Raw genomic sequence first — 17,050 nt, 5'->3', positions numbered from 1 at the left:
ATTGCAGGGTGAAATGCAACATCTAAATAACAAGATGTTTTTTTGATAGAAAGTAAACTGAGCAAAACAATGGAAGCATTGTGGTGCTAAAATCATGTTTTCCAGACACAGGAGAACATGTTTGTTTTGTGCAGATCCCAGTGTAATTCAATTTTTTTTATGTGGAAATGAAATGCAAAAAATGTATATTCCCATGGAATAACATAAAATATATACATTGCATCTTGTTCTACTGTCCTAAATTACACCCAGAGGATAGAAACTATGGACGAAAAAGTTGCCCCAGTAGCAGTGAAATCAAGGACTTGTAATTTATAAATTAAAAAAAAAAACAAAACACTGCCAGTCTAAAAGTGTCACAAAACAGTTTCAACTGCCTTTTGCCAATGAACTCTTATCTTCTCTGGACTCCTGTAAAATGTGTCTCTTTAAGAACTGCTTTCAGAGTCCCCATCCTATTAACAACCAATCAGCGTTTCCTTGCCAACCATGAAGTGATTTTGCTTCTCTTTAAAAGTCAGGTTACTTGATGGAAATGTATAACAACAACTGTCCCTGTTCAGCTTTTACTTAAAATACTCTAATATGAACACAGAGTGATTGCACCTCTGAAATATGTGAGTTGGAACCAATTTGTCACATTATGTGGTTTCTTCTTTTATTATTGCCTTTGTAAGAAATTACTGAAATGGATTTTAAACTGTGGCTGCACATCCAATATCCCCTCTACGACTTGGGACAATAAAGTCTGACTTACTTAAATATGAAAATATCAACTTTGAAGTTTTCTTTCCTGTATGTTATGAGTGCGTGTGAAAACCAATTCACTCCAAGTGGGCCACACTATGAACCCTGAGCTTCACTTTGAAGGATTAAGAATCACTTTCTTTCTGATAGTTTATAGTAATAGCTGAGGTCCAGACTCCAGAGAAACGTGGTCAGATGGTAAGTCTACAGTGCACAACGGCTTGGGTCAACAGATTAACCCACGCTTGTGTTCCCCACTCCCTACTGGCTGCTCTATTATTGCCCTGCACCAATCGCGGAATGGAGAGGAGGGAAACTACAGAACAAAGAGCACAGTGAGGGCATATGGGAGAGGAGGGAGGCCAGCAGAGAGAGCACAGCCCTTGGGTAATTAGCCTGGATTGAGGCCAAAAGGTTGAAAAAAGGGGAGGAAGGCAGGAAGGACAAAAAGCACGGCTGATTATATCCGTCTTACATTATCTATTTAATTGTAGGACTGGAGAAATGTGAGTACGGGAATGGTGCAAGATTTATTCCAAAAACAAAGGCCTCAACATGATAAAACTTTAGTTGAAATGAAAATTAGTTATGTAAAAGCTAACCGAAGCAACAAATGCAAATGTCTGCAAATTAAATTGGAAAATGCATCTCTTGGTCAGGATCACGTTTTTATTTTATTTTCTTATTCACCCAAGACAAAGGAGCTGAAAAGTACTTGGTTCATTTAGAGAGAAGTTCATGAAAAGGTTTAGGTGCCCTTCATCAGGTTAATAAGCAACAACCAGCTGGGTGGAGACCACAGACAAGGACAGCATGCCCGATGCTCTCCAAAAACACCCTCAATTCTACAGGAAAAGTTCTGAGCAGCGATGAACAACAGGACAGCCACCATTAAGGGGAATGTGAACTTCCAAATGTATCACTCATGTCCAGAATATTATCAGCGTTTTAATAATATCAAATGTTCCCTTGCAAAAGATGTCCACAGTTAATGAATGTAATCATCCCAAAGTACCTTCTAGGGCCAGATTGCTCAGGTATCATAAATGCTGTAAAAACTTGAAATCAGAATCATCGTCGCCATTTTAAGCTGACATGTTTTTTGCCTGATGTGATGAGCAGACATGAGGTTGGAGATGATGAGTGTTGGTGGTGCGTATCAGGGATTGGACTCTCTCACTGCTGGCATCACGCCTCTAAATTGGTTTGTCAGCTTCAGTGGCCTCACTACAATGCCAAACTACTCCAACAGCCGCTGCTTAACTGGACGACTGGGCACTCACCTGACCAAGCAAACGCCCTCGTGTATATACAAACACACAGAGCTCCAAAGATGCAGTGCTTCGACGTACACGTGCACGGTAGCAGCGGGCAGTTGGTTCTGTTCTGTATGTGCCCGGTGAAGAGGTTTGACTCAGTGCCTCGGACTGCACCGACAAACCCGCCACCTCAGCTCCGCTGTGTCTCGGGTTTGACCAGAGAGACAGACTGAAATTATACAGAGTGACTCACAGGTTCCGCTGAGAGAGAAAATATAATCATATTCTAATTGCTGATAGGGACTGTTCTCCAGTGATCTGCAGGGACACTGTGATTAGACCCCCAGGGGGGCCAAAACAGCTGCGCAACCAGACACACATACGAGCACACGCTCATACTGAGAGCAAAGACAACTATTCATGTTATTATTATTATTATTGATGATATTTATGGGCTTCATGTGTGAGTCAGTGTGAAGGTATTATGATCCTGTATTCTTATGTAGATTGAGTGAAAGATTATGTGTGTGTGTGTGTGTGTGTGAGAAAGAGTGTTTTAAAGTGCTTGTGGTGCTAACTGGCAGAGTCTCACTGTAAGATGTGAGACTCCGGGGGAATTAGCCATGCTCTCACATTACCGACTGTACTGGACTGGAAAATGAGAAACCATGCCATGATTTTGTGTAGAGTGAGGTGAACATACAACCAAACAGAAACACACACACAGCCACCCCTAAATAAATTCCCAAAGGGAATCACACATACACAAAGTCACACACAAACAGCTATTCTTTCCTTCTTGTCCAAATTCAGTGCTTGTGCGATACTTTCATAGCTGCTACAACAACTACATGATACAAGTAATCCAAAACATTTGCCACTTTGAATAATCTCACTATAATCTCACCAAAGCACACAGAGAGACTACAACGTTCATATAATCTATTGACACACATTTAAATTGAAGTGAAGTGAAGTGAAGGCTCCTTTCCTCATTGAAATTCTCTTGTCCTGTTGAAAAGAGCAGAGCACCGAGCGCGGAGGCAGGGAGGGAAAACGGAGAGGCTGAGTTGCAAAAGCGGTGTTTGTATGTGGTGATTATGAAATAAGGCGTTTGAACTGATGCGTTCAACTGAACGTGCAACAGGTAGACGACGACGACTTTCTCCAAGCAATGAGCTTTTAAGGACAGGAGGAAAGAGTTCTCCAAGTGTCGTTGCCAAAGCTAAGCTAGTGACAACTGTCTTCTCCAGTCTGTGACAACACCATGGGGGCGCTGGAACGTTCTAGTAATGTGAGATGGCATGCAGCCAGTGCCGAGAGTCTTGGGGCTAAGATTTTGTGTACTTTGATAAATGTACACAAATTAGTGTCACTTTTAAGGATTACGCCTACAGGCAAATCGTGTTGATGATGAGGTTCAAGTTATTGTCATAAAACTACTTTTACTTCCAAATCTAAATGAAAAGCCTCCTCACGTACACTTGTTTGTGCACAGGCTCATCTGCACATTGATACACACCCCTCAGTGTGTGACACCCACAAGTGCATTTGTATGTTGGGCTTTTTTGTGCGTGTGTGTATGTAATGCAGAGTGATAATGGCCCTGTGGGTGTCTTGCCATTGGCAGACAAGCTGCATTTCATGAATACTCTTTATGAATCTAGTTTCATAAAAAGAAGTTTTTCTTCCAAAAAGGTTCAAGGACAGATATTCTAAGACAATGCTTGACAGATGAAAGCGACTTCCTTTTTGCCCAGGTAGATGGATTTTCAGCATCATTGAGGAGGTTCTGTTGACTCACTGAATAGCAGCCCCTCCTTCTGAGTTCTTGTTGACAATGATTTTTCATCTTCAAATCCCAACAAGAGGTGTCACAGGAAGAATCAGTGCTATATTTTGCAGAGCAGGTTTATTCTTTTCCATTGAAGATTGCTGAAATAGTGGAGCACTGTGAAAGAGGCCCTGGAGTTAAAGCTGAACTAAATTCATCTCATTTTGGTCAGTCACATAAATTCATATAAACTTTGATACTACTGGAACTTGAGTGGGAAAACTTGAAGCTTGATTAAAAAAAAAAAAAAAAAAGTGTTGCTATAAGTTTGGACGCGTTTACTTCCTGTAGGATGGATAATGCGTTACTTAATGCTCCTCGGCTGTGATGCCTCCTCACACAAGCTGGTTATGTTTGGTGTTGAAGATGTTGTGGGAGGCCCCCCCCCATGCTTCAAGCCTGCCAGATCTCTACATTTAAACCTGTAGGAGTCGTCTTTTCTATAACTACTGTAGGACGTGATCAGACACCTACTTCCCACCAGCAAATCGTAGTGTCATTAAAAGAACAGCTGACCAAACAGGACACGCTGCTACCTTCAACTAAACAGGGCTGTATACAATGATGCGCAGGGAATTTAAGATTTTTAAAGTTTACATTTTTAGGCTATAAATGTCTTTTCAAAACAGACTTAGAAAAATCCACATTTTTAGCTCTTATAGAAGGTAATCAAATATATTGATCACAGGATTTGAGCCGTCTCTCACACTTTTTAATCCAAGAGACATATGGAGTCTTGTAAAGTAAACAACAATACTTGGGATTTATTCTCATGAGTGTGTTTTTTTTTTTTTTTTTTTTTCTCAATGTAGTTGGCTAGATGATCCAAAATCAGTTTCTTCACACAACAGCAGCTGGCCAGGAGACAGCAGCAGAGGAAGTTGGGTTGGACATCTGGATATGTGCTCGTTCAGAAGTAGATAGCGAGCGATAACATTTCTCAAAGCCAGCAGCATCCTCTTTATCCCGTACGAAAAACATAATGGAAGAACTTCTCTTTACCAGTGCTGGACCGAGGAAATCATAATTCATTTGGATTAAACTGAATAAATGAAAAGGATAAAGAAGATCAAATGAAAAAAATTTGAACTGTGTGTACAACTAAAGCCTATATCATAGTCTGTAAGGTGTGGACTTGATTGTGAACACAGCTCCTTGATTCAACTAGCATTTGGATGGTGTTGTGATCACTGTCCCACACACTATCTGCCGTCTCGGAGAGATTACACAGCGACGAGTCGCCGTGAGCCTCAGAGCGTCTAATTGAAAACACAGAGAAATCCCAGCGACGTGGCAGTCACAATAAGAGTTCCCCACAGAATAACAGGTATTAGCCTTGTCCGTATTACAGCATGCCCGCCGAAACAAGTTGGATAGTGGGAGCGTGGAATCAAAGCATCAGGGTGTAGCAGCACTGAATGAGGGAGATACGTCTGGAAAGGCAGACGAGGGAAATAATCGCCTTTACTACTTATCGGCCTATCCAGGTGGGAAATGGCGAGGCCGTACCTGTCTGACCTGCATGCTGAGACGGAGCCTCAAGATGAAGCCGGTTGTCCCCATCTGCTTCTCTGACCCCCTGTACTGGAAGAGACTGTCTGTCTAACTCATGCCTACAGGGGCAGACAGTGTTCACATGCTACCCCAGACAAAGGCCAGTCGGTCATTGGATGCCTGTGGCTATGCTGTCTGTGTCCAGACTGTTTATGGACAAAGTTCACAACTCCTGCTTCAGTAAATAAATGGAAGAAGTTGTCCTCTTATCAATTAAGTCGATTAACCTGCTTGAGTTGTTGCAAATTAAAATCCAATGCAGCTGATTGTTTGCTGCAGTGTCGCCAAATACTGAGATGTTGCAATGAGAAAGGAAGAATCATCTAAAAGGGAAGAAAAGGATAGCGATGGAAAAGGGCTTAAGACGGGATTAGTTGTGCTTGCGTATGACCAAAAGAGATAGACACAAGCACACAGATAAACAAGAGTCGGACATGAAAGGCTTGGAGCATGTCCTTTTATTCAGGGAGAAGCTCTGGTTTTCTGCTGCTTGTTCTCACACTATTACCACAGCACAGTAGAAAGGCTACTTGGTGTTTACACGAGGGCTTAACTCTTATCCTGACGGACAGCAATACTCTTGGACAGGACTTGTTGGCGTCTCTCTGTGTAATAGGAATCGCAGATAGCCAAGCTCCTTTTACGCAGGTAAAGGTGAACAAATAAAAGGTGATCTCTTGTCTTTCTGTGCTGTTTTAATATCCTCTTTCCGTTGTGCGTGTCTCCAGCTCTGTGCAAAGTATAATTCATCTGCCCATGTATGTATGCAAGTGTGTATTGTGAGGACACTGCCACAGTGAGTCCATCTGGGCCCTGGCATGTCCGTCCCTGAAGTCATTAGCGTCAGTGAGACGGACCAAAGCGGTCTTTGCTCCTGTCTTATTGTCCTTGGGGATGGGTTGAGTGGATAATGGCTCATGTTTTGGGAGCTGCTGGCTAAAAGCTAAGGTGCAATGCACAGTAAAGATGAATACGAGGTTATCACAGAGGCCGTTTAAAAAAAAAAAAAACTAAAAACAAAACAATAACCCTGTAAAGGATGTATATGTTATTTGGCTGTTGTGAAAATTTTAAGAACGTGGGTCATGATGGAGATCAACTGTTAGAAGAAAGGGTCATCCAATATTCTCAACAGCGCTGCACTCATAGCAGAAGAGGAACAGTATTGAGCAGGCAGATATTCAACGTCCCTCAACATATTGTTGCTACTCAAAACAAATACCTGAACACCTGGTGAATTCTTCTGCTTTCCTTCCTGCATTCCTTAATGGGCCAATTTCCAGTGAGGGCCTAGAACAGGTCTATTTTTTCCAAACAGGGCTTCAATGCATATTTTGAGAAACAGTAAAAAGCATCACTTGATTTAAAAGTACCAGTGGTCAAATTAGGCCGACTCAATGAATGTAATGGTGACCAGGGGAAGGTTCCAGTTTTGCTGCACTGAAAATGTGAATTTTTAGAGAGGAGATTCAGATCAAGGGGAAGTGGATTTGGTCGTCATCTCACATGTGCTAATAAAAATAATAAAAATCCTCCCAGACCAGTGATTCCATTTCAGTCCAGGATGCCTCACAGCAATCTGAGACAAACTAATATGATTACTGCTGGATTAAAGACAAGCAACAATTACTAATTATATTATCTATAACTATTTTATCAGTGGATATGAAAGAGATATAAAACCGACCCTTACTGTGTACACTTTAAATCACTGATGAAGACCCATATTTTCATAGCTTTCATCTCATGACGAACTATTTTTATCCCAATCTGATCCTGCTATTCATTTTAAGGTAGAATCTTATTTTGATTTTATTATTGCTTTTTTATTGCCCCCTGAGGATATCTTTGTTTAGCATATTTTACCACTACTTGATGATCTATGTTTTGTTTGTTTTATCTTTTACTCTGTGAAGCACATTTGAAACAACCAACTTTATATAAATAAAGGCTGACTGAATGACTGATTGATTTATCAAGTTATTATATTTTTTTTCTTTTTTATATTGCATCTTAAATATATTTGCAAATACACAACACACAGTTAATGCTGCTCAGGGTTTAGTCTTTGATAATTATGCTGTAAAGAGATGAGGCGGGGTCTAATGTAAGTGTAGATAGATCATCTCACTGTTTCACATAATAAAAGGAAATATATGGAGAAATTATAACAGCATCTACAGAGATTAGTAATCAAATGTATGTTTGGTTATGTCATTTAAAGTAAAACCCCCTGAGCTCATGTATTTTATTCCTTCATTTCATTATCTAAGATGGTATTTGTTCTGAAAACATAAGTTTTGTGCCAAAAGATAGCTCTGATCAGTAGTTCTAACAGCTTATAATGAGACCAGTGGGTCAGCAGTCCAATAAGGGAGGCATGAAACCCTGTAGAGCAGGAATTTAGTGCCAACACCGCCCCCTGAATCTCCACCGCCATAACAAACAGCTCTGCTGTTATCGCCTGTGAACATCAAATCCCAGATCTGCCCTCTCATTGGAGGAGGGAGAGGAAATCCTCATCCTGAATCCCACAATCATTAGCATAAATCACAGCTGCAATTAAAACCTCGTTTATCTTAATTACTAACTAACTAATGAGACGAGTCCCGCAGGAGTGAGCTGTGCTCTCTGAGGACACTCGGGGCGAGGAGCACAGAGGTAAGAAAGGCATTGTGCAGAGTCACACTTCAAGCCTGCCAACAAGAATGCACTCGCACTAATCTGACTGCAGCAGAACACATGAGCTCGGATAGACACAGACGTGTGTACTAGCATGCACACATGCACAGAAAAAGGCAAAATGAAATTAGGAAAAAAGTAAACAACACACCCGCACATGTACAAACACACACAAAATGCATCATCTCACAACCTTACCCTCCTTCCTTTGTCTCCTGGCACCGCATCATCCTTCAACTTCCATTATCTATCAAACTCATAATGATTTTATCAAGCCTACAGGCTCCGTCTCCGTAAGGGCTTAGTGCGGTGCTATAACTCTTGATTTTGCAACGACTGGGAATACATCGCACCACCTAATTAATGTCTTTTTAATGCTCTTCTCCTCTAGAGCTTAACTCAGCCCTTCAACTTTGCAACAAACAACGCACACAACAATGCAGCATGTGGCAGCAGACGGTAAGTAAGACTGAGTAGGTGTGTGCACTGAATGGGAGCAGTGTTTATGGGGGGGGCTCCATGAAGAAATGGGCCAGCCTGCGTCCTGAGTGTACAGCAATCAAGTACACATGTGCATTAGAGCATGTACACACTCACAAATAATACATGACTGCACACATGCTCACATGCATGTACACACACACACAGGGTCAAATTCCTTAGTTCAGAGCTGAGGTCAGGCGGTGACTCAGCAGATGGCAGAACAATGAATAGCTTTATCACACAAAATTCCCATGGTCCACCGGCCTTATCAAGCAGTGCCAGCCCTTATCAGCCAGCTGGCAAAACTGGAGGCACCGATGTCCTTCCATCCCGGCCATTCAGGGCTCGACAGGGGGGCATGCAGAGTTTAAAGGATACAGTCAACACACGGTTGTAATCCTCCCAGCGGGTGTTTATTTTCACCACATAGATCAATGCTTCAGTCCTGAAGGATCTTGGAGGGATTTCTCGTCCTTCAGGATCGAAACGTTGATTGTGGTGAAAATAAACACCCTATGGGGGTATTAAAGTAGTATTACAGCAATGCATGGGCCGCAGAGTCAAAAGTGTTTGTGTGTTTTATCTCAATAGAAATGCGGAGTTTAGAGAGGTGTGAAAACTCCACACAAGGGAGAAGCCTTACGATCATTTGTTCTTGTAGACAACAACGAACAAAAGACAGCTGGATAAAATAAGATCTATATACTAAGACAAGATGAGTGTCCAACAACGGTCTTAGCTATGATCAAGACAAATCTGAGGGACTTACTGCACAAAAAAATGTCCTGCAGGCGATTCAATTACGATTCAAGATGTTCTTATCAATGGAGTTATTTAATTAACAGGTGAATCTTAGTGGGATGAGTCGTTGACATGAAGGTAAAATGTTATCACTACAAAATATTGGAAAGAGATTGGAATTACTTGCTCTTCACCTATTCCAGGGATTGACCCTTCTGTGCACAATTATTGCACAAATGGTGCTACATTCTGTGGACAGTGCAGCAGAAGTTACTGTTACTTTCATTTAATTAAGTATAAGTCAGTAACTGAAATGAGCTGATTCCAATGTAAACATGACAGCTGCATGAATCTGACCATTGACAGAATCCAGGTAAAATCGTAGCATAAACTCAGTGTATCCCTTCAGTCTGTCTGTCTCTGTGGCCACATTCAGCTGTTAAAGCGAGTTTAGCACAAATTTTTGTTTCACAGATTTGCAAATTAGGTTGATCTTTGCGGCAGCAACCACAGTCAGTGCAGTGAAGTGTAAAAGATGGTTCTCGGTTCAAATCCACAGACCTGGACGAGTTGAAAGGAAGGAAGTTAATGAGGAAATCTGTCATAACACAAGTGTTGCTGGGCAAACACACTTAAACTTTGAACAAGCGACATTAGTCAAAGACGAGGCTCTAACATTGTAGTTGTGTAAAGAAAGTAGAATCTAGGCATATTAATATGCACAAAAACAATACCACCAGTGACACTTAGTTTTTCTGTCATTAAAAGTTTATGTTAAATAGATTTTCTCATCAGCAGAGGGACTCAGAGTTATTTCTGTATTTTCCACACTATTATACTGATGAGACAACAAAGCTAAATACTGTAAGAGCCACAATCCTTGATCTGGATCAACAACTAGCTCAACTTAGAACTGCTCATCTGTCCACCAAGATTAATGGAAATTTTGTTTGTCATGAGTTTTCTGAGATATCCACCTGGCAGACAGGCAGACAAAGTAACTGGCAGGCGTAAACATCACATCTCTGGCAGAAGTAAGAAAACTCAGTTCAGGAGAATTAAAGCAGGATCACTGCCACAGCCTTATCAGCACCATGCAAACTGTGGCTTCCTCTGCTCTTCTTGAAACACACATTATGGATTTTTAGGATAAGACCCAATATGGCGATCATTACCATGCAACATATGGAATAAAACAGCCAGGCCAGAGCAAGTGGGCAACATGAGAAAATCATGAGATCAGCCTTTTCTGCCGAGGGGAAAATATGTCATTCTGACAAATTATAATCTTCTTTTGCACAGCACGAGCCAATTTATGAATGATAACACTAAATGAAGGCTGACTTCAACATAAGTGCACCAAACAGCGCTTAATAACTGCTTACAGGCGAGCCTATTCTCCAATTCTGAGGCGCCTCTCTCTGCTGGTATTGACTGTTGTTCCTGATGAGACTTGTCTATTATTGCTGTGGGATTATGATAAGAAGTGATCGATTCCCCTCTCTGTGCTGTGGATGTCAGATTGATTATGTGACTCAGACCTGAGATGATGGTGTAGCCAATGCCTCTCGGTCGGCCAAGATCCTGGTCAATGGCTGTTATCTTCCGCACTTCATATCCCTGCAAAGACACAGACAAACACATGCTTTATAAAAGCTGCATGTAGTCTTCATAAATGCATCGCTTGTTACCTATGCCAAGAAACTTCATATCAAAGCAAACAGATCTGGAAAAGAAATAATTAGATTCTTACTTTATGGTTTTTGGTTTTGCAATTTGCACAGTATTATATTAGTAGCTTTCATAAGCTAAAAAAGAAAAAAAGTTAAAATGCATTTTGGGAATTAATTAATGAAATCTTTGACTGCCAAATTAACTTGGATATGCATAATTTCCCATTCACATAGCCATTATCCAGTGAAGACCACAGCACTTCTACGGAAAAAAACTCATCAATTTTTAAGCATTAGAGCACTGTACTTTGAATACTTGCTGTTTTTCTACATTGGAGAGAAAGACAGTTAAAAAAAAAAACAAAAACAAACCAAAAACAACACACACACACACAAAAAAATCTTCTGTAATTTCATTGGGGTTTATTTCTCCTTTCATTGTTTCAAAACTCTCCAGCTGTGCCAATGGGTCTACAACTCCACAAAATCACAGTGTGACAGTTATGGAGAAAAAGGAAAAAAAATCTAAAAAAAAAAAAAAAAAGAAAGAGAGAAAGCTATTTGAAAAGTCTTTGATCCGCTGAGCTTTCTCAGCCTTAGTGCCTCAATCAGACACGCTGGTGATACTTAAAAACCCCTGTGCTGCAGAGAGAGATGAAGAGACCCTCCCTACTTCCTATCCCTCACCCCCTTTAGCGCTCTCGCTCACACCCAGGCAAGGCGCCTCCCATTGATCCTGCAAATTGTGTCTGAGGCGTGTTTATGCTCCATTTCTGCCAAAGCGTCTCCTGTCATTGACCAATTACAGCAGAATCAATTACAAGCCTTTTAGCGAGACTGATTCACACCAATCACTGGCTGAGAGGGAAACACGCACATGCAAAAGATTTAGGGACAGACTGAGAGAGAAAGCGAATGAGGAGAAGAAGCGATGCCGAAGTAATACGAGCAATATTCTCAAGCTGTCCACACAAGTAGAATATGTTCAATCAAGCGTCGAAAATACAATCCCCATCCTCTCTCTCTCACACACACAAACCTCCCAAACCCGCCTCACCCCTCTTCATCCTTTCATTTCTAGCAATACACTGCATTACCCGCCAACCCATTCGAGTTCTTTCTCTTTCCCTTCATTGATTTGACAGCCAAATTGTGTTTGTCCTAGAAGAGGCTTAAACGTCAGTCCAAGCAGCATGGATTCACAGCTATAACAGCTCAAAAATGTTTTTTTTTTTTTGTTGTTTTATTTTTTTCTCCTTTGTCAAAGTTTTCTATGGATGGCGGGTTGATTGGCTGGAGAAAAAGAGAAAGACAAACAGAGAGAAACAAACAGTAACTGAGAGAGACAGCGGAAGAAATAGACAGGTTTTGTGTGTGTGCACTCACACCTTTGAGAAATGACCTATGACAGGGATTCAGGTTTGATATCCTTTTACGTGTAAATGTCATGGGCCTTGAGAACAGTTGACACTCGTTCTGTCACTGTACGCCCTCGCCTTATCACCGCCAAACACTGGCTAATGGAAATGACACATGCCTGTTAGAATACAACATGAGGGCATTGGAAGTGTGTGTGTGTGTGTGTGTGTGTGTGTGTGTTTGTACTGCTGGCCTATTTCTGTATTTCACTTTAAGCAAAGTAGTTAGCCTGTGTGTATCTGTTGTAGGGTCAAAGGGGCTTAGTAAGAGATTTTGGTTACATGCCTGACGTGACCTCGTCTTCGAGTGGTGAAGCTGGTGCCTCTAACCGTAGGGGGCAGTGTATAATCCTGTTACTTCTAAGGCAGTATTACCGAGAGTTACCGCTGCCCAGCCACTGTGAGAAATCTGGAATCCACTCACCAATATCAACTCGGTGATCCAGCATAATGGTGCTCGTTTTAACTCTCTCCTCACGGTGCTTCAGCCAACTTCAGACATTGCTTTTTTTCCCTCTTTCCTCCGCCATTTCTTCTTTCTCATGCTCTCTCTTTCTCCCCCATCATGCCCCCCTCTCCCCTATCTCCCTTTTCCCCCTGCTGTGACCTTCCTGGTGACAGCTGATGAATCAGAGTTGGGGAGACACCGGGCGTTGACTCCGTCACGCCCCGTTAATATGCATGCAAATGTAGCACTTGACATTTCTACTACAGCGCATGCAGTGCCAGGGACAAAGGGTGTGTGTGTGTGTGTGTGTGTGTGTGTGTGTGTGTGTGTGTGAGAAGGTGGTGGTTGAGTTCTAGGAGGTGAGACTCACAGTGAGGTAAAATGAAAACTGATAAAGAAAGAGCAGAAAAAAGGAACGGCACCAGTGTGCTCCTGTGTGCAATTCCTCGTCTTGGAGGGAAAATTATGTATGTTAGGGCAACTTTCATGGGCAGAGTCCCCATCAGCCACCTGGGAACTTACAGAACTGTGTTTAAGGGGAAAATCGTTGTGTACAGGGAAACAAATAGGCTGTGCAACAGACACGCACTTTAAACCGCCTCCTGAAAAGACAAAGGTGAGGTCTGTTCAGTACTTCATACGATACTTGGACTGAATACTCCACACATGCAGCAGTGAGCACAGTGAGATAAATCCTGTAGCCTCGATGACCTTTGCTAGAGGCCTTACATCCCTGAAGCAGAGGTGTAAATCTCCCCCAGTAATTATAGTCTCAAACACCTTCTGTTTTGTATGGAGGGGGCCCAGGGCGAAGTTGGGGGTGTGTGAGTTCAGTGGTGGTGGTGGTTGAGGGGGGGTGAGAGATCTTGCCCTCATAATAACTCAGGCTTACTTTTTTTTACCATATTTCTCTTGCGCCCGTGCCAAACATCTCCTGAATTATAAAAGAAGGGGATGAAGACAGGACAGGAGGAGCTGGAGATGAGCAATGAGGTGAAAGATAACGGGAACGCTGGCAGGAGAGAAGGATGGGTTCGAAAGAAACGGACAGATTACAGGGATTCACATAAAAGCTGCATGAAGAGGACACAAGCTACAGCAGTGTGGGAAAGTATTACTGACCAGGGGAACGTCCTCTTCTATGTTGGTACTGTAGGGCAGATTGGTAAAAATGGGATCCATGTCCTGGACATCAGTGATTGTGATGGCCAAGTTTGCAAGCCGAGACAGAGGTCTCACTTTGTCTTGATCCTGATAGAAACACAGACAAAACCCTGGAATATGATGGACCCAGTCCAACCTGTGTCAGCGTAGACAGAATATTTGGTGCTTGGTGCGTGCTGACCGTGGCATTGACAGTGAGCTGATAGGCTGAGGTGGTTTCGTAGTCCAGAGGTCGAATGACGGTGACCGTGCCCCGGGCGCCGTCGATCGCAAAGAAAGGAGACGTCGGCTGGAAGGAGAAGAGAACGCTGCCTCCAGTGCCCTGGTCTGGATCTGTGGCATTCACCATGAACACTGATCTGCCCACTGGAGTGTTCTGAAAGACACATTCAATCCAACACACACACAGTGTTGGCATTAGGAACAGGCCAATGGGAAGGCAGTCATAATACAGTGAATAACATCATTTAGACTATGGGAGACGCTTTTCCTGATTTGCAGTCAGAAATGTCCTGGATGAATATTGATACTGTATATTAAAGAGGAGAGTGAACCTGAACTTTATGTGGTTTACACCTTAAGAGGAAATCCTTTTTGGAACAGAGTGTTCTCATGACTGAGTATATTTTTAGTTGCTCTGGATAAATATTAGCCATGAATGAGATGACTAATTTAATCACTCCTGACTATTCATTGGCCAAAGGCTTCACTCAGCAGTGACCAATGGTAGAGCACATATGCTACGCTCTTCCTAGGTACCATACTGGATGACAAATTCAAAAAGAGTAAAGGGTAGTTATAAAAAAAAAAAAGCATTAACATATTGAAACTCATCTCAGCCTGAAATTGAAAATAGAAGGGGGAAAAAAAAACAAAAAAAAACAAAAAACTCAGCAGCAACATTGCATAATGAATTAAATGCTGAAATCACTTATCTATAAAACCCTTGGACTGTACAGCATGATTTTTGGAAATATGGATATGCTTCTTTTTACATATCCATATTTATGAAAAAATAAAAAATACAAACTTTCCTGCTCTACAGCTTGAAAGGAGAAAAAAAATGTCTGTCTCACTGTGTAGTGGACTTACCTGAGATTACACAGGGGTTGGGAAGATGATAGCTACATTTTTATTTTCAAGTTTAAATTTTTACTTTATAAATCGTTTATGATGAGTGGCAATACCCTGCTGGCAGCAAAATTTAATTTGGACGCACAGGAAAAATTCATGGCCTCTCAGTAAGGCAGTATGAAATCTACTGTGCTGCAGTTTACTTTGCAAGTTCCTGTGATAAAACAGATTTCACAAACAGTAGTGCACCAACGCCAATGACATGGAAGATGTCCTACTGTCAGAAAATATTTGTTGCACCTTGTTGCCTATAAATATAAACATGCCTTAGGTATCTAAAAGCTAGCAGGAAAATCTACTGAGCTGAAAGGTGCTGCAATGCCGTATCAGAGCTGAACGATGTCGTGGCCATAGTCAGCACTGAAAGCCTGCAAGAGCAAAGTCCATATAAAGAGTTACCAGGTGATGCATGTCTTTATGTTTAAGGAACTTCCTCATGAACTGGACTTTTATCTCAAAACAGTCTCACACACACACACACACACACACACACACACACACTTAATAAGATATAAGAATGCTTAGAGAAAGAAGGTGAAAATGTTGTAGGCAGGCATGCGAATATCACCTGAAAGAAACACCTGCACAAGGCACCCATTCTCTCTCTGTCTCTCTCACTCACACAAACACACACACAGTCTAGTGTGTGGTCTTATTTACTGCAGGGTAGAGTCTGACCACATGGGAAGGTCAAGATGTTGAACTAAGCTAGGCTCTGAGCCAAAGCTAGAGTGACACAGTAAGCAAGCAGTTGACCCCACAGTCTGTCTGCACTGGTGTCAAGGGAGCGTGGAAGTGTATTTGCATGAGAGTGTTTGTGCGCACACACTAGTTGCGCTATTGTCCTGTTTAGTTGTGTCAGAGTTTCAAAAAATGTTTCTTTGTGCATGTACTTGGGTCAGAGTATGTTTAGGTTTGTTTGACTGGAAGAACATGTGGGATGAGACCAAGATGACTTTTACACCCAACATTAAAGTGTAAACTGTATCTGGATCCCGTAGTCATATAAGGAAAAACTAGATGTACACACTGGGCTCGGAAGGGGACTGGATCTGGAAGTAGTCTGACATACATCATATTCAGACCTGAGGCAGATGTAAATGTAATACATACCAACTGTTCACATCCCCAGTTGTGTAGTGCCATAATTTCTCTGACCTTTGACCTGATCTCTGACCGCTCTGAGACCTCTTCATAACAGGAAGGAGCCATTCATTCAATTTCAACTACTTATCCATCAGGCTCAAGGGGACTGCTGCAGTCAACCCCAGCTAATGTTAAAAAGGAGCCAAATCAATGAAAGTGTGAAGAAATGCAGAATGGCCACACTGACAAGCATCAACAGATCATGAGCGTTCCTGAAGCTATCAGATGACAGCGCTGTGAAACTGAATGGCTCTGAAATAAGAAGTAGAAATTTCAAAAGCAGTGGAAGAGCAACATGTGGCTGCAATGCCAGTGAAAAATAAAACACCTAGGGGTGGATCATCATAAAGCCAAAGATAATATTAACACTAGTGGAAAGTCTAGAACGACTTGCCCATTTTTGAAATTACTCACGTACAGGTTTTGCTCCAAAGGACAGGGATCTGATCTCAATGAGGATAACAAGAACACATTAAAAACAGCAGGTGTGAAGGCGAAGGTAAGATCAGATCACTTATTATCTTGATGACAGATCTGGATAGAGATTGCATTTTAACACAGGATGTAAATAGAGTGTTAGTCTGAGGAAATGTCTGGGTGTATTTGTGATATTTTAGTAATGTGTGTGCGAGATGTGTTAATCTGCAGGCAATACAACTACAAAAGAGCACAGTAATGTAATGTACATTACAGCCGCCACAGACGGCCATCACAGCCTCCTTCCTGCTTCCAATGCACGCATGCATGAGCACTGCTGGGAAGTGGCT

General features: G+C 41.8%; 1 protein-coding gene across 1 annotated transcript in view; it reads right to left on the bottom strand.

Annotated features, from left to right (window-relative positions):
- Positions 1 to 17,050, bottom strand: part of cdh23 (cadherin-related 23) — a 129,906-nt gene that overhangs the window by 65,850 nt on the left and 47,006 nt on the right. Inside the window, exons 6-8 of the mRNA XM_029520420.1 lie at positions 14,185 to 14,379; positions 13,962 to 14,090; positions 10,842 to 10,920 (exon numbers count right to left, since the gene is read on the bottom strand). Of these exons, the coding sequence (XP_029376280.1) occupies positions 10,842 to 10,920; positions 13,962 to 14,090; positions 14,185 to 14,379 (403 nt within the window). The remainder of the gene's footprint in view (positions 1 to 10,841; positions 10,921 to 13,961; positions 14,091 to 14,184; positions 14,380 to 17,050) is intronic.

This window comes from Echeneis naucrates, chromosome 15, assembly GCF_900963305.1.
Source record: "Echeneis naucrates chromosome 15, fEcheNa1.1, whole genome shotgun sequence".
NCBI lineage: Eukaryota > Metazoa > Chordata > Actinopteri > Carangiformes > Echeneidae > Echeneis > Echeneis naucrates.
Note: the sequence above shows the minus strand (reverse complement) of the source record. Positions and strands in the feature narration are given on the sequence as shown.